The 23,133-nt window shown below is 41.4% G+C and overlaps 1 protein-coding gene across 12 annotated transcripts in view; it reads right to left on the minus strand.

Moving 5' to 3' along the window:
* Positions 1 to 14,012: 14,012 nt before the first annotated feature.
* SMAD2 (SMAD family member 2) overlaps positions 14,013 to 23,133 on the minus strand; it is an 87,240-nt gene continuing 78,119 nt past the window's right edge. For all 12 annotated transcript variants that reach the window (XM_070630112.1, XM_070630120.1, XM_070630115.1 and 9 more), the window contains one exon: positions 14,013 to 22,462. In XM_070630112.1, coding sequence (XP_070486213.1) covers positions 22,339 to 22,462 — 124 coding nt within the window. In that variant the 3' untranslated portion in view covers positions 14,013 to 22,338. The remainder of the gene's footprint in view (positions 22,463 to 23,133) is intronic.

Consider the following 23,133-nt stretch of genomic DNA (forward strand, 5'->3'; position numbering starts at 1 on the left):
ATTAGCAATGCATAGTTCAATGTGCTGTGCAAAATCACCACCAACACAGTGCACTAATGCAACATTCCCATCCATCCCTCACGTGCGTCTGTGATATTCGCCCCTGATGATTTGTACCTCTGACCTTCACTGATTTATTCAGTGAAGGTATGTCTATAGCATACCCCAGAAGAGGTACTCTCAAGAGGGCTCAATCTGGAAAAGCAAATGAATGAATGAACAAATGAATGAATGAATAAACAACAGTATCTACATTTTCAAACTTTATGGTCCCCCTCTAGTTTGTGAAGCATTTTTGCAATCATTTTGTTACTCCTGGTGTTTCTCTTCCACCAGCTACAGCCCAGGAAGAGAATCCAAGATTCTCCAAAGAGAGTGTCCTGGAGACATCAGCTCCAAGGGCTTCTCTGTCCAAAAAGACTAGAAACCACTGCTTCTTCTTCCTCTGCTCAAAACCATGGCCACCGTCCACCGTGAACCTGGAGGCCATTCTGATCACCACCTAGCCTGACCTCCCCAAGAGAGATGAAACCGCAGAGAGGAGAAGGCTCAGTGGAGCAGTGGGCGAGGCTGAGGGGATGGGGGAAGGGGTTGCTCCAGGAGGACAGCCAGAAAATCTCAGCTTCTCATTCTACTTCTTTCCCATGGTAAACAGGAACCAAACCACCAAGATGGTGGTGAAGGGACCAAGCAGAGCCAGGCAGCTTCCGGTTCAAATCCCAGGTCTGTCGCTTAAAATCAGGTGACCTTGGGCAAGTGACTCAATCTGGCTGAGGTTGTTTCCTCACAGGAGAACAAGGACAAAGATAGGTGCTTCAGTCACCCTTTGCATTGGAGCGCACAGCTCTGCAGAGATGCAGATTAGAACACAGGGCCCCTGCCCTTGTGGCGCGTAGGAAGTGTGACTATAAAATAACGCAAATGTGCTTAAATCAGAGGATCTATTATATTCCAAGGAGAGATGCCCTTCAAAGTGGAGAGAGGCAATGTGGTGTCGGGGTTAAGAGCTCAAGCTCTGCCCCCAAAGAGGCCTAGGTTCAAATCCCCAATCCACCACTCACCAGCTGAGTGACCCCAGCAAGACACTTAATCTGTGTGTGCTTCAGTTTCCCCATCTGTGAAATGGGGATATTACTGGGAGAGTTATAAGAATTAAGGGAGATAATGTATGTAAAGCCCTTAGTGTTGTGCCTGGCACATTGGCTACACCTAAGCCTGCCCATGCACCTCAGTGAGCCGTGCTTTGCACAAAATATTTCTAGACTTCTCTTTAAGAACTGCTATCAGGAGCCGGCCCCATGACATAATGGTTAAGTTCGGCACAGTCCACTTCAGTGGCCGGGGTTCAAGGGTTTGGATCCCAGGCATGGACCTACACCACTTGTCAGCCATGCTGTGGCAGTGACCCACATACAAAATAGAGGAAGATTGGCACAGATGTTAGCTCAGGGCCAATCTTCCTCAAGTGAAAAGAGGAAGATTGGCAACAGGTGTTAGCACAGGGTGAATCTTCCTCAGAAAAAAAAAAAAGAATTGATATCAGAGTTAGTTTAACCACAAAGAAAAGCAGTCTTTTTGCTTCAGTTCCACCTTTATTGCTAACACCGAATGGCAGCTTATACGGAAATCAACTGAGTACTATGTGGCTGTTTCCAACAATCTCCCCACTGACCTAGCTGATAGTAAAGAACTACTAAAGGTGTGGGAGGCAGAGCCCAGGGAATGATTCTCAGTAACGTCCTCAACAATAGCATCACGGCAACATGCACTGTCTGGCATCTTTGTGAGAGATCGTGGTCATTGGGCGGGAGAAACTCTGCACTATTATGGGAACAGGTAGTCTCTATACTTCAGACCTTAAGCACTCTTGTTTCTCTAGTCCCCCTCTCCACCCCAACTCTTCCTCTTTTTTTTTGGTGATGAAGATTGGCCCTGAGCCGACATCTGTAGCCAATCTTCCTCTTTTTGCTTGAGGAAGATTGTCACTGAACTAACATCAGTGCCAATCTTCCTCTATTTTGTGTGGGGTGTGCCGCCACAGCATGGCTTGACAAGTGGTGCTGGGTATGTGCCCAGGATCCAAACCTGTGAACCCCAGGCCGCCATAGCGGAGCATAGGAACGTAACCACTCCTCCACTGGGCCAGCCCCTCTTCCTTTTTATTAGTTCCCTAAAGCGTATGGCAGATGGCAGATGGTGGTAAAGGATGTCACAGTTTTCCAGGCCAGAGGCAGACAGGGTCAGTGTGAGGGGTGGGTGACATTGCAGATTCCTCAATCTGGAAACTGAATCAGGAAGAGGTTGAGGAAACCCACAGGGGATTGTCAAGTAGACTAGCCGGTCTAGAAATGTGTGCTCATGAAGAGCAGCCCACCCCTGGCCCCCCATTCCAGGGCACTGAAGAGGACCCAGAACCAGAAAGACAATTAAGCGCTCCTGAGTCTGTGCCAGGTCTCCCAGACTCCTCTTCCCTCCAGGTCAGAGCCAGAGAACAGGGCAGTGACTCCAATCTTTTAAGAGCTTTCTTGGATGGCGTCCAGTGTTCAGCCTGTCTGTCTGTAATTCTCTTTCAATCTTCTGAGGTTTCCCCACACTGAGTACTCCCTTGCCCCTCTCCTTGCCCAATGATTAAGCATTTAGAGAGATGACATTTTTTCCCACCATGTACCTGTTATTTGGGTGGAGATCTCTTCTTAATTCCCCAACTCAAAAGAACAAACTGTTTACTTCCTTTTGACTCATGGTCTGAGACACTCTTGAATATGGAGTGGCGTGGACTTGTTGCAGAGACGTTTTAAAGAGAAGGCTGAGTATAATTTAAATGCATAATAGATTTCTACCCCATTTGCCAAAAGCTATCCTAAAGAGGGCTGAAATCACCTGTTAAATGCTGGTCACTGTATAGTGCAAACACGTACCACTGCAGACAGGAGGTCAGAGGGCTCCCACCATCTTGGCTGCCTAGACCCGTTCATCCGAGCACAGTCACAAGGGAGCCACTGGAAAATACCACAGCCAGGCAAACAGGGCCTGTGGAATGGCTTCTCGTCCTAGAAAGCAGTTACCTGACCCAGGAATGCTAAGAACCAAGCAAATTCCAAATGGTGCACATATGCAAATAAACTAAGTGGGTAAGGATCAAGTCGTTTCTCTATTCCAGAACCTCCTGGGCTTTTTTCTCGATCACTGCTCCCTCTTGTCTATCACTTGCCTCTGCATCCCCCGTCCTCCAGCCTCACCATTCCCACTGTGCCTCTGCTCAAGTTGTGATCTCAAAGTCAAATGCTATCTACCCACCCCGTCCACCTTGGCCCACCCAAATGCTCCCGCTGGGACCCTTGCCACAGACTGTGCTTTCCATCTTCTGCTTCCACACCGCTCAGTAATATGAATTGGTTACATCATGACAGCATATCAAGGTCCTCCCAAATAGGTAGTGTCTCTCCCACGGTACCCACAGTGCTAGGCACCAAATCAGTATTTAAAAACATTGGTTGGGGCCAGCCCGGTGGCGTAGTGGTTAAGTTCGTCTGCTCTGCTTCTGTGGCCCGGGGTTCACAGGTTCGGATCCTGGGTGCAGCCCTAGCACTGCTCCTCAAGCCATGCTATGGTGGTGTCCCACATAAAATAGAGGAAGATTGGCACTGATGTTAGCTCTGCAACAATCTTCCTCAAGCAAAAAAAAAGAGGAAGATTGGCAACAAATGTTAGCTCAGGGCCAATCCTCCTCACAAAAAAAAAGAAAAGAAAAGAAAGAAAGACTGGTTGATCAACCAACATATTTGATTTAGAAATGAAAGTAAAACAGCCGCATGCGTCAGCAAGAGCAGCCACAGCTGACACTTCTCACTCTTGCACCATCTTCTCGATTTGGTATTATCTTCCTTGCACATGATTTGGAGGACGCAAATCATGGTTTTCTCATGCCAATACAACTTCTGTGCCTGCTTTGTTCTCTAAAGACAGTCACTGTTGACTTAGAGGATTTCCTATTGCAATGAGCACTGTGACCCCCCAAGGACTGCAGTGTCATGGGGAGTTCCCTAGGACCACACTGCTGTGTCCCCAGATTCAACTGAGACCAGTCTAACCTCTAGCCCCCAGCTCTGAATGTGCAGTAACGAAGGTAAGAACTAGCTGCTGTCTACTTGGCTTCCAGCAACAGGGTGAGACCCACAGAGCTGTGGCCTCCCACATTGGAAGGCCTACTCGCTATGGAAGAAGCTACCTCTGAAATTCACAGAAGTGCTTCCATGGCCTAAAGGGACCACTCTACTTCTATGAGCTGGATTGGGTTGGTCCCTAATCCTAACTCTTCCTCTGCTCCCACCCCAAACACACACATTTCAAGGTTTGCCCAAACCTGTGATCGCAAAAGAGGAATGAGAGCAGCTGATCAAGATAGGACCCTGTAGAAGGTAAAAAAAAAGGGGGGGAGGGAGGGTAGGTGGGCCAGGGGGAGAAGCATACCAAGCATTTCAAGGAAAAGAACTTAAAAATTCATGAGCTCTCAGGAAAGGAAGGCATCACAAGAGAATCAATCAGGCTGGCTTTTCTGAGCACCTGTCAGTTGACCAAGAAACATTTATCGCATGCCTGCTGTGCATAAGGCACCGCTGGACAGGCACGTGAAGACGTAGCATATATAAAAAAGAAATCTTCGGGAAAAACTGATTTTAGCCTCTGACCTCAAGGAGCTTATAACCTAAGTGGTGCTAATCAAATGGAAACCACTCTTCCTGAAGGCCCCCTAGACTCACACCTCACTGTCAAGCTTTCCTCCACGAGGGCCATGTCACTGTCTCCCCGTGGCCCCAAGGTTTTATGCGTGTATCTCAGGACCTCCATGTGCTGCTGCCAGTTATTGCTTTGGGGGAAGGTAATTTTCAATAGCAGTCGTTAGGGAAGACTTGGCAGAGGAGATCGAATTTAAACTGGGTCTTGAAGAGTGGATAAATTTGGAAGCGCAGAGCTAAGGCCGGAGAGCTTTCCAAGGCAGAAAGGAGCTCACGATTTAGCAAGAAAGCTAGGCGTACATAGGCCTAATTATAATGTGATGAAGGCTTTCTCACCAGTATAAACGAGTTACGAAGGGAGTTCTGGGGCAGGTCAATGAAGTCTGGGGAGAATAAAGAAAGATCCATGCCAGGGAGGGTATCTGAACTGGGCTTTGAGGAATGACTAGCATTATACCCAGCTGTCAAGAGGACATTCAGGCTTCTAGGACCAGAAGAGGCAAACGTCCAGGCCAGAGAGAGCAAGTCCAGGGCAAGAATGTCTATGTTGGGCTAATACTTTGATAATATTGAAGAGTCCGTTCTCCTTGTCCATGCTCCCCTGGCAATCTCCCCCATAAAGCTAGGCCATGAAGCTTCATAATGGCAGGGAAAGAAAGGATGTGTGCCAGAGTAACGACACAGGTACCACTCAGCAGTGCCCTCCAGAGCATTTTAGTATTTTATTTTATTATTCTTTGGCATCTCTAGGGAGATGATATGGAGGCTTCAAAGTCAGGTTTTATTGAGAACGAAAAGGGAGTTCCCAATTCTAAGAGCTCCACTCATGTATCAAAAGCAAAGCTTAGACAATTGGACTTGGAGTTTTACTCTGAGCCATAGCAGAGGGAACTTGGGATGTGATGTAAGTAGGTCCCTTCATCAGGGAAGAAGTGGAATGACTTGCAGGGCAGGGAGAGACAGAGGTTTGGAAAGGAAGAGTAGGTTGCGAAGAAGTAAGAACACCTGTGACAGCACCTTGCTTCCTCTCAGGGTCAAACTCGGGGGTGGGTGGGGGATTTGGATGGAGGGTGAGAGAAACTGCACGATGGGTTAGTGGACCATTTTCCTAGGCATAGTCTGGGGAAGGCTGCAAGCCACTCAGAGGCAAACCCAATACAGCCCGGAGGCAGCAGCTCAGCACTGGTAGACGGAGCTATCCAGCTGGTCTGAAAAAGTACTGCTGGCTTCCCAAAGCTTGACAAGATGTTCAGGCCATCCCAAGGGAGGAGGTCCCAACAATCTTCCTTGCAACCCTCCCTCCCACACCCACCCAAAGCCAAGCAGATAAACAGTCCTAAAGTTGGAAAATGGAGGCTGTTGAAAATGGAGACCATGAGACCAAAGGCAACGGCAGAGTTGTGGTCAGCAGCAGGACATGGCACCATGTGAACCAAAGCCAAGGAGCCCCTACGTCAACCAGCAGGTTCAGCGAGGACAGCGGCCAATGAACAGAGACAGCAACATGGAACACCAGCAGCAGGACTGTCCAAGGACCTGAGCGCATGCATGGGAGACCCACTTCCCCTGTCACCCAGAGATGTCCTCTATTCCCCCATCCACTAGATGCCATCTTGGGGAGGAAAATAGGAAGAGGCTTTGAAAAGCTGAGCATCAATTCCAAAGCAGCAGTCTGAAGCCCGAGGCAGACTTTTGGAACAAGAGAATGAGTTCTTTTTGATTGGCAGGTTCATAACCATCCACCTCTTCCCTACTGCCCTAAAGAAAGCCAGGCAGGGCTCATGAGGGATTTTAAATTCACAATATGAGATGAAGCAACTGCAACTTTCTTTTGCATGGTCTGAGTTTCAATGTGTGGGAGGTGGGAAAAGGGAAGAACATTGAAGGGGTCAGGTCTGAAAGCCCACAGGGAACGTGGTCTAGAGCGGCGGTTTGCTGGCTCCCAATCCCTTTGGGCTTTCTAAAAATGCAGAGCCTGGTGCTCCCATTCCAGACCTGCTAAATCAGAATCCCTCGAAGTATCCAGGAAGCTGCATTTTCAAAGCTCTCCTTGAGACGCCAATTTGGAAGTCACATCGAAGCACGAAGCACAGGTACAAGAATTAGCCTTGGAGACACATCACTTCCTTGGAGGCTGAGGGAAAAGACAAGCGCGGTGCCCAAGGGCAACAGCAGCGATTGGAGAGGTGACCACAGTGAGTCAGAAGGTGGGACAGATCATCCAGACAGCTGGCACAAACTGGTCTCAACACACTTGGCTGTGAACAGCAGAGATAGGAAGTAGTTATGCTGTTTGCAAGGAACTTTGTCTTAATTGTCCTGTTGTCTTTTAAAGCGGAGTTACTGAGCAGGTGTAGGCTGGAGGAAGGGGCAAGTGGTGAGAGTTGAACATCTGCGGAGTAATTGATGGGAGCCTCCTAAAGATGCCTTGCAAACCAGCTAGGGCTCAGAGCACGTGGCTTAGCCCCGACATAAGACAACTTTTCCTCTGCCACTGGGCTAAGGAGGTGAGGAGGCACTGCTGGGGAGGAGAAGGAGTTTCAGAGTCCCTGTGAGAATAGCAGATGAGTCACAGGAGGGATGGTAAAGACACAGCTCACCGTGGGGCCTCTCAGAACCTGGAGATAAGATCAGCTTCCCTTGCAAATTTTAGCTCCCATTCCACATTTAGTAAGGACAAAAATACCCAAAGGCTTTCTTCAGGGAGGGCAGTGGAAATGGGTTGGAATGGAAGGGAATTTCATTTTTTTACCGTACCTATATATTGTTGGGAAGTTTTGTTTTTTACAAAAAAGTTCTTATATAACCACATAGTTTTAAAAAATACCAAAAGTATATTATGACATTTTTGGATATGTAAAATGTATAATAATACATTTGTAAGTTGGAAAGTAAGAAAAGATAGATCTTGACCTAATAACTGCCTAAACAATTTACCAAAACATTAACAAGGACGTAGTCACAAATGTTTTCATGTAATACTACTAATTGATTAACTCGGCACGTTTAATACTATCTATGTCCAATATACCTTCTATGCTCATTATACATGAACACTTCACGTTAGCTCATCAATAAAATTCTTTGGTTCCACTGCACACTTTTATTACAGGACACTCGCAACAGACAAGATAAAGAAATGTTTGGTTCCAAAATACAATAATCAAAGTATATACTGAATTTAGGGTACATAAAAAAATCATGCACAAAAAGGATGTCTAAAGTCTTTATGTCTAATTTCAAACGCCAAATTTTAAGTAGACCAACACAGACCTTTTGCGTTACTCAAAGGAAGTAAAGAAAAATTGTATGTCCATAACGGCTGGATGAAAGGCTTAATGCATTTTTAGAGATTTTTCTTATGATTTGTCATGGCTTTCTCTAACTGAATGTGCTGTTAGTGAAGCTTCAGACATTTCCTGTTGCAACGACCTCTACATCCAAAGTAAGGAGTGCAAAAAAATATACACCAAACAGTGGTTTTCTCTGGTGGTTATAATCTGGGCGATATTTTGTTGGTGTTTTTGTGGTGTATAAAAGTGATGGGTATATTACACAGTTAAAAAAAAAAAGTCCCATTCACCGGGCTGCCACTAGAGACCACAAAATATTTTTGTGTATCTACATGAACGTGATAATCAAAAGGAGTCGTGTGACCATTAAATACGAATGTGAGGAAGGGGAGCCCACTTAAACATATTTTCAAGGAGAAATACATTTAGTTCTCTAAAAACTGTGATAGAGAAATTTGGGGCACACAGAAGTCGAACGCTAAGGACCACCCCACTCTTGAGGGCTACCAGCCGAATCACCAAAAAAGCGGCTCCCTTCCTAACTTCCTCAATGGCAGACACTTCAGCCTCCAGACAACTTCTGATACTTATAATACAGAGACAGGACACAGATGATTGTGGTGTTTCCTTCTTAAAAATTTGTGTCAGAGTTAGAACGTACCACCATCAGTCGAGCAGATTATTGCTAACACATTATTATTGGTGAAGCTCCCCTCTAGCTCTCCAGGCTTCTAAAAATGGCACGAAGCACAGTAGGTATGCAGCATCTTGGCCTTGAAGAAGCCCCAGAAAGGTTTTGGAAGTGGTATCAATGAATGTGAATGTTCATCTTTAAGAGAAAAGTTTTCTCTGAATTAAGTGCTTCCTCTTACCTCATTTATGAGGTGGACTCTTCTGGTTCTATACAAGCCGGGCTCAGAGTTTCGAGGGTGTTAATTCTGGTCATGTGATAACGGCCAAAGGCAACCACAATGACGAAGCTAAAGAGTAGATGGAAAACACATTCCTTTGGTTTTAACTCGCCTGCACGGTGTGTGTCAGAATAGGCTTCTACCTAACGCTCTGTGGCTTAAAAACACTCAAACCAAATAGACCCCAGCTTGGGATCTCTTCAGCATCTCCACATTTTCCACTCTTCGCTGGCGAGCAGGAACAACTGTCAGACAACATGAAGCATGGGCGTGGTGGCCTGATTGCATTTGGGGCCCCAATCCTTCAGCCCTCCTTGTAACTTTGCCTTTCCACCCTGCACTTAGCCCTGTGGCTCGCTTCTGGGGAATGCTGGTCAGCATGAAGCAAGCAGATTTGAAAGGGTCTTGTGGGAATGGGCTTGGCTGCTGTTGCCCTCTGCCCTCCACGAAAACATGCCTGGGCTAGCTGATGCAGGATGAGACTCCTGGAAAAGGGCTGAGCCGCTCCCGTCAAGGCCAACTCCCCAATGAGCCAGGCAAGACCAGAAGCACTGCCCAGAGACGCCCAGCCTAAGTCATTGATCTAACTCATAAATTATGTGAACGTTTATTGTTGCACACCACTGAGTTTTTGTGGTTGTCATGTACTACTTTTGTGGTAACAGAGAATTGCTACAATAGGTTTTCATTTATTTCACATCCCTGAGTGTGACATCCCTCTTGCGAATTTTCTAAGAGGAAGCTTTGGCAGTAAAGACATTCATTGTTGCCACCTCCTGAGATTCTGTAGATTGCGCAGATCCAGTCACCTAATGCTGAGCACCTAACTTTGTGCTACACGCTCTCTCAAGTGTTCTCATTTTATCCTCAAATCCACCCTGAAAAGTAACTTCCTCATTTTGGGTAATCTAAAGAAATGAGGAACTTGAGGCAGCGTGATGAAATGATTTGTCTAAAGTCACCATAAATTGGCAGCATCAGGGCCCAAACTCAAGACCTCTGACTCTAGTTGCATATTCCATTACATCAGAAATAATAAGGAAGGCTTAAAACTGGCAGAATGTTATTCTGTCCAAGTCACTAAAGACAGAAAAAGTTTGTTTAAAGAAGGCAATTGAGTTTTTATTTCATCATCCAAGATAACTGAGGAATTTGACCATTACAGGGCAATTCTCTTCAACCATTCCATCCTTAGCATTCTTGCTTAAACAGTCTTTAAGATGCTGCTATTCCCCATTGAGAAATACCCAGACAACCAGACTAAATCATATAGATCCTCCACCATTTCCCAGTTTTATCTTAAAGGATTTTATGTTCAATACTCCTCTTGGGCCAATCACTAATCATGTAAATTGCAAATTTGAAGATTAGTTGCTCCTTGGTGGTAATACTGATTAGAAAAAAGTACACTCACACAAATATAAATTAGGGAATAGTGGATACACAAACTATGCACCCACTTTCAAAGGTGGTCTTTTAAAGAATGTAATAACAAGCCAGATTCTTAGACATCTCTCCCTTTTGTGATTTCGGTTCTTAAAAAATATAAAAACAAATCAATCAAATATTCTAAGGCAGTTTTCTAAGGTTTCTTTAATTGCAGTGGATTCTAGGAGCAGACTGGAAAAAGTGGGAATCAGGACACAGAGGAGAGAATGAAGTTCACATCTTGGTAAACGAAAAGTGCACCATATGAAACGTTATATAGACTTCGCTAGGAACTTTGAACTCCAAATCTAGTTTACCAAATCTAGCTTGACTTTATTAACATATTTGATTTTCTACGCCCATTAAATTTAAGCACCTGGATACTGGAATGATAAGAGACAGGAAAACAGTGGCTTAGTGAAAAAGTAGTTTAACTTTTAGGGTATAACATTTTGTCAGTGGTTGTCATTTTAGAATTTAAAAAGTGAATTTTCCTTTGCCTCATACTTCCTTTATGCATGTAACTTGTAGCAGAAAATTCCCCCTTTAACAACTTCAGAGCACAGCAAGAAACCACAGTGGTTTGCAGGCCACTAATTCTGTTACAGATGAAAGCATTCAATTATCTCCATAAAATTCAATTCCTTAGAAAATGTGTGTGATTGACTAAGTGTATTTTTAAAATGTAGTGATACCACATGCTATTATTCAAGATCTTGATTTAAAAGTTGGAACAAAGTAGCTTGTGGTTCTTGGGTAAAACAAAGATACTAATCTGTTTTTTTCAATATAAAAATACTTTCAATACAAAAAGGCAACCTAGAATTCTTTTATTCCAGATGTTAAGCTAGGCTTGTATAAATCTTCATTTTTCCCACTGCAGCCTAAACACACTTAAAAACTGCAAGCAACCGTTTAAAAGTGGGTCATCATTTGTATTAAAATCTTATTTACATGGCATTTATATTTAAAAGTGTGATGACACACTGCTAATAACAAGTCAATATAGTTTAGAGATAAGATCTCATGAAAAAAACCTTAAGATTTAAAAGCAGAGTTAATTCCAGCTTAAGTTCAAGATAGGTGATCTCAGTGAAGATGACTGCTGGGCAGTGAGTAAGGCCTCTGATGATTCCTATCAGAAAAATCTACATACAGGCAAAATTCTGCAAAGAATTCCAGAGGGTGCTCTAGATTAATAATCTTCAGCTGTGAGCAAAAAGTTAAGTTTCACTTGATACACACAGTATATGTATATGTATGTTTCAACTCCCTCAGCCCCCAAGCAGCCCATCCTTGATGGGGCTACGGCTGGTGCTCTCATGTCCTTTGCCCCAGACTGACAGCTCAGAAGCAAGCACAACCTCACTGTAGATTATGAAACCCAAGCTGTACGGCTGTCTACAGGCCTTCACGTCCCAGTTCCTTACACTCTTCTACTAGATGTGGGCTTCACAGTAGCATCTGCCCAGCCTGTGGCTGTCAGTTTTCTGCACGCCATACACAGCAGCTCTGTAGTGTTGTCCAGTTTTCATGCACATTCAGACCCACAAACAAGAATTCTGTTCCAAGACCTCATTTTGACAAGCTTTAAAAGTCCTCTCCACCTATCCAAATTCAATGCATCCTTGAACACTGTGCTGAAGTGGTATTTTGTCCGTCCTCTCCCCAGACCATGTTGTTCAGAAGCACCTTTTCCTTCCTCTGGTATCATCTCTTTCCTAAACTACTTTAAAAACGTGTGCGTGTGAGATTTGCCCTGAGCTAATCCCTGGGCCAATCTATTTTTTGTATGTGGGACGCCTCCACTGCTGCCTGATGAGTGGAGTAGGTCCGTACCCGGGATCCGAACCTGTAAACCCAGGCCACCGAAGCACAGCACGGAACTTTCAGCCACTCAGCCACAGGGCCAGGCCCACTTTAAAAACTTTTAAAGCAAGTTTATTAACACATAGCCTTAAGGTAGGTGCAGCAAGGGCAGCCAACAAAACTATTGAGGAGATTATGAAAACTGGCAAATCCGTATCTCAAACTCCATTTATTCTGTAACTAATAATGCCAGGCAGCTTGGACTGGAGCACGTTAACATTCTATTCTCCTGGAGCTTCACAGAGCATGTAGTCTGCTGTTGGCTTATCACTGAACTTGTTCCCCTAAGTCTGATTCAATGTTCTTGCCTTCTCCTGATGTGATTTTAAGAATGTAATTATGTCTTCCTATGGGCAAACTAGCATGACATTTGCTTTTTCACAAAATCACCACCAGTTAAATCAATTCTACAAGTATTTCCATACCTATTCATTGTAGCAGAAAATAGTTTTTACGTATGCCTTTGACTTTTTGTTTCTTTTGGATTGCTGCATTTGTGAACTTTCTAATTTTTAGGTTGGGCTCATCTTACATATTTTGATGAAAAGGATGAGTGTCTGTTCAAAAGGAAGCTGGACGACCCACCTGGTGCAAATATCTTCTTGAGGAACAAATGAACATCCTAGCTCCTGGACACACCCAGTGCTTAAAATGACTGCGCTGGTACAAGCGCATACTAGTATGTCTGCTTCCCACACTAAGGTGCTTTCAATCTTTTCGAAGGGGGAAAAAAGAGATTTGTCAAGTGGGGAGAAAGCCCACATACACGATACTCCCCCCCTACTCTTCAGCCCTTCACGGACATGTGCAATTATGTACTCTAGGATTGTTATAAAAATCTCCTGGTGCAGAAAACCAGTCTCACTAACAGCAGGCTGGCCAGCAGGAATAGTCCCAGGGCGAGGTGACGAGGGAAAAGGAGCTCCTCTGGTCACGTATCAACTGAACGATGCTGTAGTTCAATGCTGGAAGGCTCCTTTGAGACGGTTTATAGAGTGGTATGGTGTAGCAATTTAAGTAAGATTTGTTGAAATGTCTTCTACCAACACAAAATTGTTGATGAAAATATGCTAATCCCTGGCTACTCAATGTCAAGTAGGGTAGTGGTTTTTTTAGCATTTGAGGCCCTTTTGTTGCATCCTAAAGCATGCGTTTTAGAAGTTTGAGGACAGCAGTCTAACCAGAGAAATACTAAATACTGACTCATCACAGAAACTGAACTCTTGCAAGGCACAAAGGAAGTCTGGTTGATCTAAACAGTTTTTCAATTATTTCATGATGACGATATAATTATGAGTAGACTATGTCTTACCTAGTATTTTTCAATGGAGTCTTTTTTAAAAATAGCATTTGCTTTTTTTTTGCTAAGAGTACATTTTCAGAGGGAACGTGAATTTCATCTACTACTCTGTTTTGTTTACAGCATAGATCATGTGTATTAGATCATTAATTTGGCATAGGCAAGCTGTGAAATAAACTAAAATGCATGACTTACTAGCACTGCAGGGTGTGTGCTGTATGCATGCGGCGTACATTAAGTACTGCATATGTGTCTCCCGGAGGAGTGGAATAAACTTATGTAACACCAAACCTCAACAATAAAAAGATGCACTCTTCATATCATACTTCCATTATGCGAAATACACACAACACATTTTTTTTTGTTTCCATATAATTTAGGGTGTGGACAGTAAAATATAATCCCTTCTAAAAAAAAGACCAGTTTAAATCAAAATCAATTAAAACAATTAAAAATTAGTCCCATAATAACATGGTAAACAACTCAAATGGCTTTTTTTAATGCTAGGAAAAAATGTTCACCTTTCAATGGTGAAAGTACTGTTGACACAGGTAAAGAGGCAACAAGGTAAAAAGTGAGAGCACAGACAGACACACACAGATATATATAAAAATTGACCAGAAATCACAGGACATTGAAGCAATGTTTTCTTAAGTAGAACTATTTTTCTTGTACTTTAAATAGACTAAAATATTTGGTGTGGGTGGGGGAAGGAAATCAGTATTTCACAATTTTAACTTGAAAACCAGCTGTAATAAAGCCTCAGCTCATTGTTTAATTAAAAAAATGGAACCACATCGCACTTTGACAATCATAGGATTAAAGCTTACAAAGAACACATCTACCATCTACATCACAGTGCACAGAGGATGCAGTCTCCGAGGACTACCACAGGGAAACGAGAGCAGACTGCATCCATCGTATTGCATTACAAAATTAATGCCGTATTAGGAAATCTCACCTCCTGTGGTTGGGGTTCTGGCTGGGTAAGCACCTGACAGTAGGAGGCTATCGGAAAAGAAGTGAGGGGCACTGCTCAGTCTGGTTCAGGACAGCCAGTTCCATCACCTGCCACTGGCTGATGCATTTAGTAATCTCAATACAACATCCACTGAGAATAAATATAATACCACATTCTAGTCTTGAGCAGGATAGTCTGGGGAATGTAGTGGAGGATAGAGCATCCAAGGCCATATTTTCCCTCAAGAGAGAAGAAATCCACACCACCACTGTTTTCTTTAACTGTGAAAAATTTGAAATTCGGATTCAATTTATCGCCATAAAGACGTGACTTGTACTTACATAGACACACAGATTCTGAAGAACTTAGCTATCTAGCTGCCTCTTCTCTATTTCATTAAATCACTGGTTTCCTTCCCTGGATTACTTAGTCTCACCACCACATAGGTGCCATTAGCTATTATTTGTTACAAATCTCATGTTCCATCCACAGGACTAAGTGATTGGACAGTGCATAACCAAGTATCAGAAATGTTGACAACCACAGGGCAGCTGAATTGAATTGTAACTATCACGTTTAGGGAATGACGGTAATCACAAGAATACCTGGGGTGATCGGCACCTCCTGGGGTGCCTGGGACTTTCCTGGGTTTAGCACTGAAAGTCCTGCATCCAGGAGACCCCTCAGTCCCAGGCACACTAGGGCAGTTGGTCAAGAACACCACTCACTCCTTCCTTAGTATCACTAGAAAAAGGCTAAGAATTTTCACAAGCACAAGGCTATCTATGAGGGCATCAGCTCAAAAATATTTTTAGGACATTTGCTAACAGCTAGTTCCTAGGAGTCCATAAATATCTTATTTAACGGTGTCAATTTTAAGAACAGTTGGTATCACTTAAGCAAATTTGTGAGTAGTGTAGAAAAGTTCATGCTTGAAACCTGTTTTCAGACAAATCCTCTAAAGGTTCTTCTGGGTTTGTCCGGTTAAATAGCATTTTACTGTATCTTTTTTGAGATTCCCAGAGCTAAATGAATAATCCAGTTTTATACATCTTTTCATATTCTTTTTTTTAGGTGAAAACACTCTCTGCCAACCTTTTCCCACATTCTTGCTTCATATACTGAAAAGACGGCTGCCAACTGGAGATATTTCCCGTGGATTACAAAGGCCCCAAATTATGCTACTTTTAAGTGTGCTCCGCCAGAAGGCCTGGCCTTGGGAAAAGACGGCAAAACAACATCCTCAGATCTGAACGTGTTTTGCCTGCAATGCTGGGATCTAGTTCAACAACTGCGGAACTACTTTCATCTTAATCTCTACAGTTTTTCTTGTTTTGCCCTCTTGTATAAAAATGGTTAGTGTCACAGCTTCACTATCACTAATAGAAAGATACAAATATTTATGCTTTAAAGTCAGGGTCAAAAAAGCAAAAAAGAAGCCTGAGGTAAAGTTGGTCTAAGAAATGACCTATTTGGGTTCTGCATTTTGTCAAGAAATAGGGTTTTTAAAAAAAAATTTAAAAACCATTCATGTTACCTATCTGCTACATATGTGATAATTATCTCTTCCAATTTAAATTAATCCGTTCTATTAGTTACACGAACCAACAAATGACTACATTCTTAAAGCAGGTACATACATTCACCAGAAAAGGACCCTCTTCTTCCTCACCATTTTTTTTTTGCTTGAGCAATTCAAGTGTTTGAATAATGAGAGTGACAAACAGATATTTTCTTAGTGACTTACTGAGAAAAAGAAAATCTCCTTGGAAGAAGAGACTTTAGTGAGACTTCTATTCCTACAGACAAATGCTGAGCACCAACTTTATGCTACAGCATTGTAAAGGGTAGAACTTAATATAGAACCAGAAATATGGCAAGTTATCTAGTGACTAACATTGTACAACAGCCAAAAGCTTTAAAGCCACAAGGAGAAAGAACAACGTTAAGAGTGTGAAATGGAATAGTTTTCTTATAATTCTAAAACTTTACTTTTGTCTTTAAATCAATATATTATGGATTTCATGCTTCAAGAAATTATCATCTTTAGTTAGAAATAGGAAGTAAATCCCTACCCTCCACCCAACAAAGCAAACTGGAAATTTTGGAGAAATTAAGAGGGTTTTTTTGGCGAGTAAGAGAATATCATTTTTTAAGAAATTCTTGGAAAAAATCTAAAAGTCCTTTGGGTGGAGATAATGAATCCTTCTTACTCCCATCGCAGATGCATTATTCTTCCAAGGGCCCCTTACATTTCAATCAATGGTGAAATTTTGGGTTTATTATGGATCTCATGGCAGCCAACCAACCGACACTGAAGTTCACTTAGGCTGTACTCTGGTCAGATCCTCCGTGAGTCAAAGACGACCCAAAGAACTTTGGAAATCCATTCCTGCTGAGCAAGGCTAAGGCAGGCAGGTCTGAAGCACTGTCAGGCTACCCTTAAACACAGGAGGAACTTGACTTTCGGTAGTGGTACTTTCCGGGTATCTTAAGCAGCAATCTTTCACCAGGTGGAAGAGAATTAAGGGGGTGTGTGTTGGGGGGGGGGAGATCTGCAATCTAATATTATCAAAAAAAAAAGAAAAACAGTTAACCCTAAGCTTGTACCTTCCAAAGACCACTGAATGTAATTTAATGCAGGGCTATATGGGAGAGCCTTATTTGATGTCAACGAATTCCAGTTACGATTCTTAATTGTCAAGTTGCCTAAAAGCGGCATACTAACCAAACCACCAGTTAGGACTCTGGCAGAATAAAAAAATTACTCTGATGGTCTGCCCATCAAAGGAAAATGTCTGCAAGCAAATTAAGAACTTTTTTACTGACATGTGAGATCTAAACAGAATCATTCAACGTTGTTAAAATGTATGCAGATGAATGACTCCCTACTGTTAAGGTTCTTCTGAGTGTATTATGTGTATATATATAAATCCATACACACAAATTATAAATTTATTTCCTACTAAAAAGATTTAAGGCAGTTATGCTATATATAAAGTTAGCTGTAATACCCAAGATGAAACAGTTCCTACTCAAGAAATTATGTGAACATGTTAGATACGTTCTTATCATAAAGGCTGTCATGAGGCTATCTATATCTAGTACAGTTCACATTTCCTGATTGAGGCTCAAAACACAGGAATTTTACCCCAAGAGATAATTTGTCCCTCAATCCCCACATATAAAAGGCAGTATGAACAGACAAAACATTTATGAAAACTTGAAAAGGAAGATACAAAAGGAACTCAACAGTAAGATTCTGACTACCTCTAGAGACCACATACTATCATTATTACTCTTGATTGTACTAAACACAACAATCCAATCAGCTCCAAGTTGAAAATAGGGTTGGAGGGAAATCATTGGCTGCAACTGCCAGAAAAGTTCATAATCCTAAACAGAATTTAAAATAGAATCTGATGATTTATGCTATTTTCTAGTCACAATGACATTTAACTGGAGAGAATTTCTGAGCCATTTCTAAGACTTAAGTGATTGACCAATTTGAACAACATACCTTGAATGGTGAAGCAATTAGGACTTTGGGAATGAAGAGCACCATCTTTTTTGGTCTTTAGTAATGTTAAAAGGAGAGAAACATTCTGATGTACACAGATAAAACATGGTTGGCAAGGAAAAGGGCAACCAGCAAAACCACCAGGGATACATGTTGTCAAGAGAAAGGGAGGAAGAATAAAATTCAGTTGATGAACATAAAAGAGTTAACAAACTAAAGCTCATGAAGGAAAGAAAATGAACAATAACCTGCCTGTTATGTCTGAACATCAATGCATTAGGTCAGAGCAAAAGAAAAGCTCGTGTGTTGCTTACGTCCACAGACTACTTAGTTATCTAGCGAGATACTAGAGGGACGGCATGGAGCTGGGGGAAGCCAACTATGAAACTGGGATGTTCCACTATGAAAGCAAAGACTGTACATAAAGACAAATTTTAAGTACAGTGAAGACTGTCTTGTGTTACTTTATATTCCACCATCAACCAGACCTGGAGGGTACCTATTACTGACTAAATGCTCAAAGTATTTAGTTATTTAAAAAAAATAAGATCTTAAAAGGTATATTTGGACAATTTTTGGAAGAGGTAGAGAAAGCAACTGGGTATATACTCTCTTATTTGATTTCAACGAGCAAGAGACTAGACTGATTGCTTTTCACCTTCAAAGTCTTAGTCTTGATGAAACTGACAATAAAGGCACAAATAAAGTAAAATTAAGTAATTTTAACAAGGAAGAAAATCTGACAACGTCTGAACCAAGCAAAACTAGATATGGTTTAAGGTAAAAAACAAACAAAAAACTAGATATTAAACAATCTGAAAACATATATTTGGAATACAGAAAAAGAGTACAGAATAAGAAAATTTAGCTTTCAAGAAAAATTAGGCAGATTTCCTTCTAGAAAAGTGATAGGTCCCAAGAGAGAAAGTAGCCCCCACAAGACTAAGCACAGCTTGATTGTCATCTTTTTTATTACTCAATATCTATCACAGTGGCTGGGTAAAGAACAGCCATCAAAGCTTACTGAACGAATGTCTATCATAATGTATAATCAGTACACTGGTGTAGTTCAAACCTAACCAGGAAAGTTTCTTAAAGCAGGATGAGAAAAGAACACAAGCAGGGCTATTCCAACATCAGTTATGTTCTCAAATCTTAACCAGTGGGTACCAAGACTTTTCAAACTTCTTTTTTTAAAGAAACGAAACTCTTTTTTAAAAAGAAATCTATGTAGAACTCCAATACAGAATAAAAATGAAGCTGCCACTGGTTAGATCAAAGTCAGAGGGAATGTCACCAGCCTCTAATGCCTTAAGCCAGCCTAAGGTGTCTCTATGCAATCTGTGAACACCACCACTCATCTTAGAAATGTGATGGAAAGCATGGTCATTCAGTTCTCATGTTGTTAAACTGAGGAAATTACCAGCACTATGAAGGAGAAATTCTAAATAATGTCGCTAATTTAAAGAAAGACAAAACTCAAGACCTCTTATCACTTAGAAGAATGAAAACAGCCGCTATAAAGTAAAAAAACAATGAACAAGAATTAGGCCACAGCAGACAAAACAGAATGCAAAAATTAACATCTCATTAAAAAGCAAATACGATTAAACATATTCACATAAATGTAATCACTACCATGAAGTCAACTGCTCGACAGATATAAACTGCTCAATACGATAGCTGCTTCCAAAGAGCTGAGTCCCAGTTTCACACTGTCAAGAAGAACCCACCATGATGGCAGAGCCGTGGTCCACTATGGAAATCTGTGGGCGGCACTGCTTCACTTCACATAGCAATACAGGAGTAACTGCCAGGACCTTCTACCACTTTCAAAGTTGTTCTATGCCCCTAGGACTGTTCCCTAACATCACTACAGGTTTTAAGTGAACACCTCCAAAAGGCAGAGGTTCCACGGGTTATCTCCAGTAGGTCTGGCAGTGGGACACATACTTGAATCACAAGATGGGCTGTAGAAGCAGTAATTAGCGGGCAGCAGGACGTCTGGAAGCAAGCAGCCAGGACAATGGCAAAAATCTGCCCAAGGCAGATCTAAAGAAGGGGTTGTTAAATTAAATGGTATTGATGTGGTGCAAATGACAAACTGTACAGCAAGGGCTCAAGGAGGAAGAAATATTAGTGAGAATGACAGACAACGCAGTCTATCACAGAATAAGGCCACCTTCCACTGTTAGAATCTGCAGAACCATGCCGACCCTCCAGCGTGGATCTGTGGAGAGGTGTTTATATAAAGCATTCATACCGAACAAGTTTCCTTTAAAATGTCTTCGCATTTGATGTCATTTTTGACAGGAATGCCTCTCTTTCCTGGCTTTCCACAAAGCTTGCTCCTTCCTCCCATCAAGCGTTAGCTCAAGCATCACTTCCTTAGAGAAGCCGTCCCTCTGTTATGTTCTATCACAGTACACTGTTTATCTCCTTCACAGAAAAATAAGTTGATTACGGGATAGAGTAACTGCTGTCTCAGCAAAGGCAGGGACCATATCTGCCTTGTTCACCTTTACCCAAAGGCTAAGAAAGTTCCTGGCACACGTAACAGGTGAACAATAAATATTTGTTGGATGAATAAAAACTACTATACCAAGTTACATGAACACATACATGTACACGTAAATATTGAAAACTGGGGAACAGCTAATAGCAAACAACCAAATGCTAAAAGTACTAAAAATGACATTTGTAGAGACAGGTGAATATGGTTTCAAAGAACAAGTACTAAAGATATCGATCTTCAAAAATATGAAAATTTTTACTAGAAGGGGACCAGGAGTGGTTATTTTCAACTTCTACTGAGATGCAAATAAGAAATGTTTAAACTGCAATGAGTCAACATTAGACATAAGGATTATTTGCTGCAGAATGGACTATCAACAGAGCTTCTGGAATCCGTTTTCACTGCAGAGCATAAAATACGGCTGGTTATAATGGTCAATTGCATATTCAGGATTAGTTAAGAAGAGCTCAGAATGTAGGTAACTATAAGCTAAAAAACTTGCAACTGCTTCTCCCCCAATTTTTAAAATTCTGAATTTGTAATCATGTAAAATCACAGATTTTATAAATTGAATACAACATACTTTAAAAACAGATGGTCGTTATTTGCTGATCATACCTCAGCATCACTTTTCTAGGTATTTTGCAGAAGCAATTACATTTATAAAAGGTCCATTTCATAATACAATCTGGTAACTAAATCAAATGAAACTACTCAAATCAAAGAGCACAAGGTCTGCCACTGCAATATCTTAAAATACCTTTTAAAAAAGAGTGTTTATATCTATAGACTGGGGTTTAAAAAAGGATAAATACACTGCAACAATTGTAGCATATCCCTGAAAATAATTATAGTGCCACCTGTGGATTTTTTTTTATGAGGTGTAAGGATAAATCAATAGACTGCTACGTCACACAAGTCAATTATTATCCGTTGAAAGTTGGTGTAAGACAAAGGGGCATACTCCCTATGAATTCTTACTGTACCCAGAATTAACTGGTGCTGGCAGTATCAGTGCAACCACTGCGGTGATGGCTGCCATGCTATGCTGTTGTGGTATCAGGACAAAAGTGGGAATGAAGTTGTTTGGAAAGATTTTCTTTTGGCAAGGTTTCCTTATAATGAGATTTAGCAGTAAATAAACAAACACAAAAAGAATGAATGTTTAAGACCTACTGAACACATTAAGGTCAAGGATTTCAAAAGTTAATCCACTTTTCTTCCCCCAAGAGTTTATTTTTGGTGAAAGGCAGAAAAATTAGTTTTTCTACAAGGGAAATCTGCTTCTAAATGATAATTTGAAAATCTTGATATATATTATATATTAAAAAAGACACACAAAAATAACGGAGAAGTGGGAATAACAGATTAGGTACTGTAACTTTATAAAGGCTTGCCTAAATCAAGAAGCAGCACACACACACCTAATTGATGCAAACTAAAAGTGTATATAAACAGCACAATACTGTGATACTGGATCATGATACATTACCTGTACACGTAACTACTACTGTTATTAATAAACCTTTGGGACACTCAGTTTTATGCCCAACAAGACATCAGTAAGTCTTTAAAATCTTCTCTTCCTCCTTTATGGGAGGGTATTTCTAGACACTAATTTTCCCATCTAATATTCGAATATAGGAAACCGACTCCACAAGGTGCTTTAATTGATGAGACCTCAAGTGCTGTTTTCTCTCTTGAATTTTCCGATAGTCAAAAGTCCATGGGGACCACACACAAATACTATGACAGAAGAGTTGTTACATTAAGTCTTTTGATGGGACTTCATTGGTGACGAAGCTTTATGACATGCTTGAGCAACGCACTGATGGGGATCCCATCTGAGTTAATACTTTGTCCAACCACTGTAGGGGTCCATTCAGATGCAGTTCAATCCAGCAAGGAGTGCTTGTTACCGTCTGCCTTCTGTTTAAAAGAATACGAGAAAATAATTATGAAAGTAAAAGAACAATATCTACGTTTAGCTACATAAAATAAGAATTTAGATAAATTAAAAGGTTGTATGTACTAAAACCTAAATTGTTCTAAACAAGTATTAAGTTTGGATATTTATTATTCTGAAAACTGTTTAATCCTCAAAAGTCTAACAAAGTACTTCTGATAACTTTTTTTTCTTTTAAAGAGATTTATAAAAACATTCTTTCCCCCTCAAAATCAGTAGGGTGACTTTATTATTTACCATCCAAAATGGGACACCTTTAAGAGAAGGTATTATTAATCATTCCAGGGCAAGAGAGATAAATCAGGACTAGCCCAAGTAAACCGGAATATACAGTCACCCTAATTACTAAAAAACCACAGAAGATACTCAAATACTAAATGAAGCCCAAATGGAATAGGGTTCAAATTTAAAGTATACCAAAACAAAACAGAATTCTGACCCAAGCTTAACACAGATGTTAAGAGCTGGAGTTCAACTGTTCCCTGACAAAGCCAATGAATGACTTTTAATAAGAAACAGCATCATGCAGGCTTTTAATAGGAAACACCTCCAGTACTTCAACAAAATGGGCTACCGTCTGGGCATTACAAATTCTTCAGTGACATCCTGTCACTTCCACGTACTGATTTTTAGC

The sequence above is a fragment of the Equus przewalskii genome, chromosome 7 (assembly GCF_037783145.1).
Source record: "Equus przewalskii isolate Varuska chromosome 7, EquPr2, whole genome shotgun sequence".
Taxonomy (NCBI): domain Eukaryota; kingdom Metazoa; phylum Chordata; class Mammalia; order Perissodactyla; family Equidae; genus Equus; species Equus przewalskii.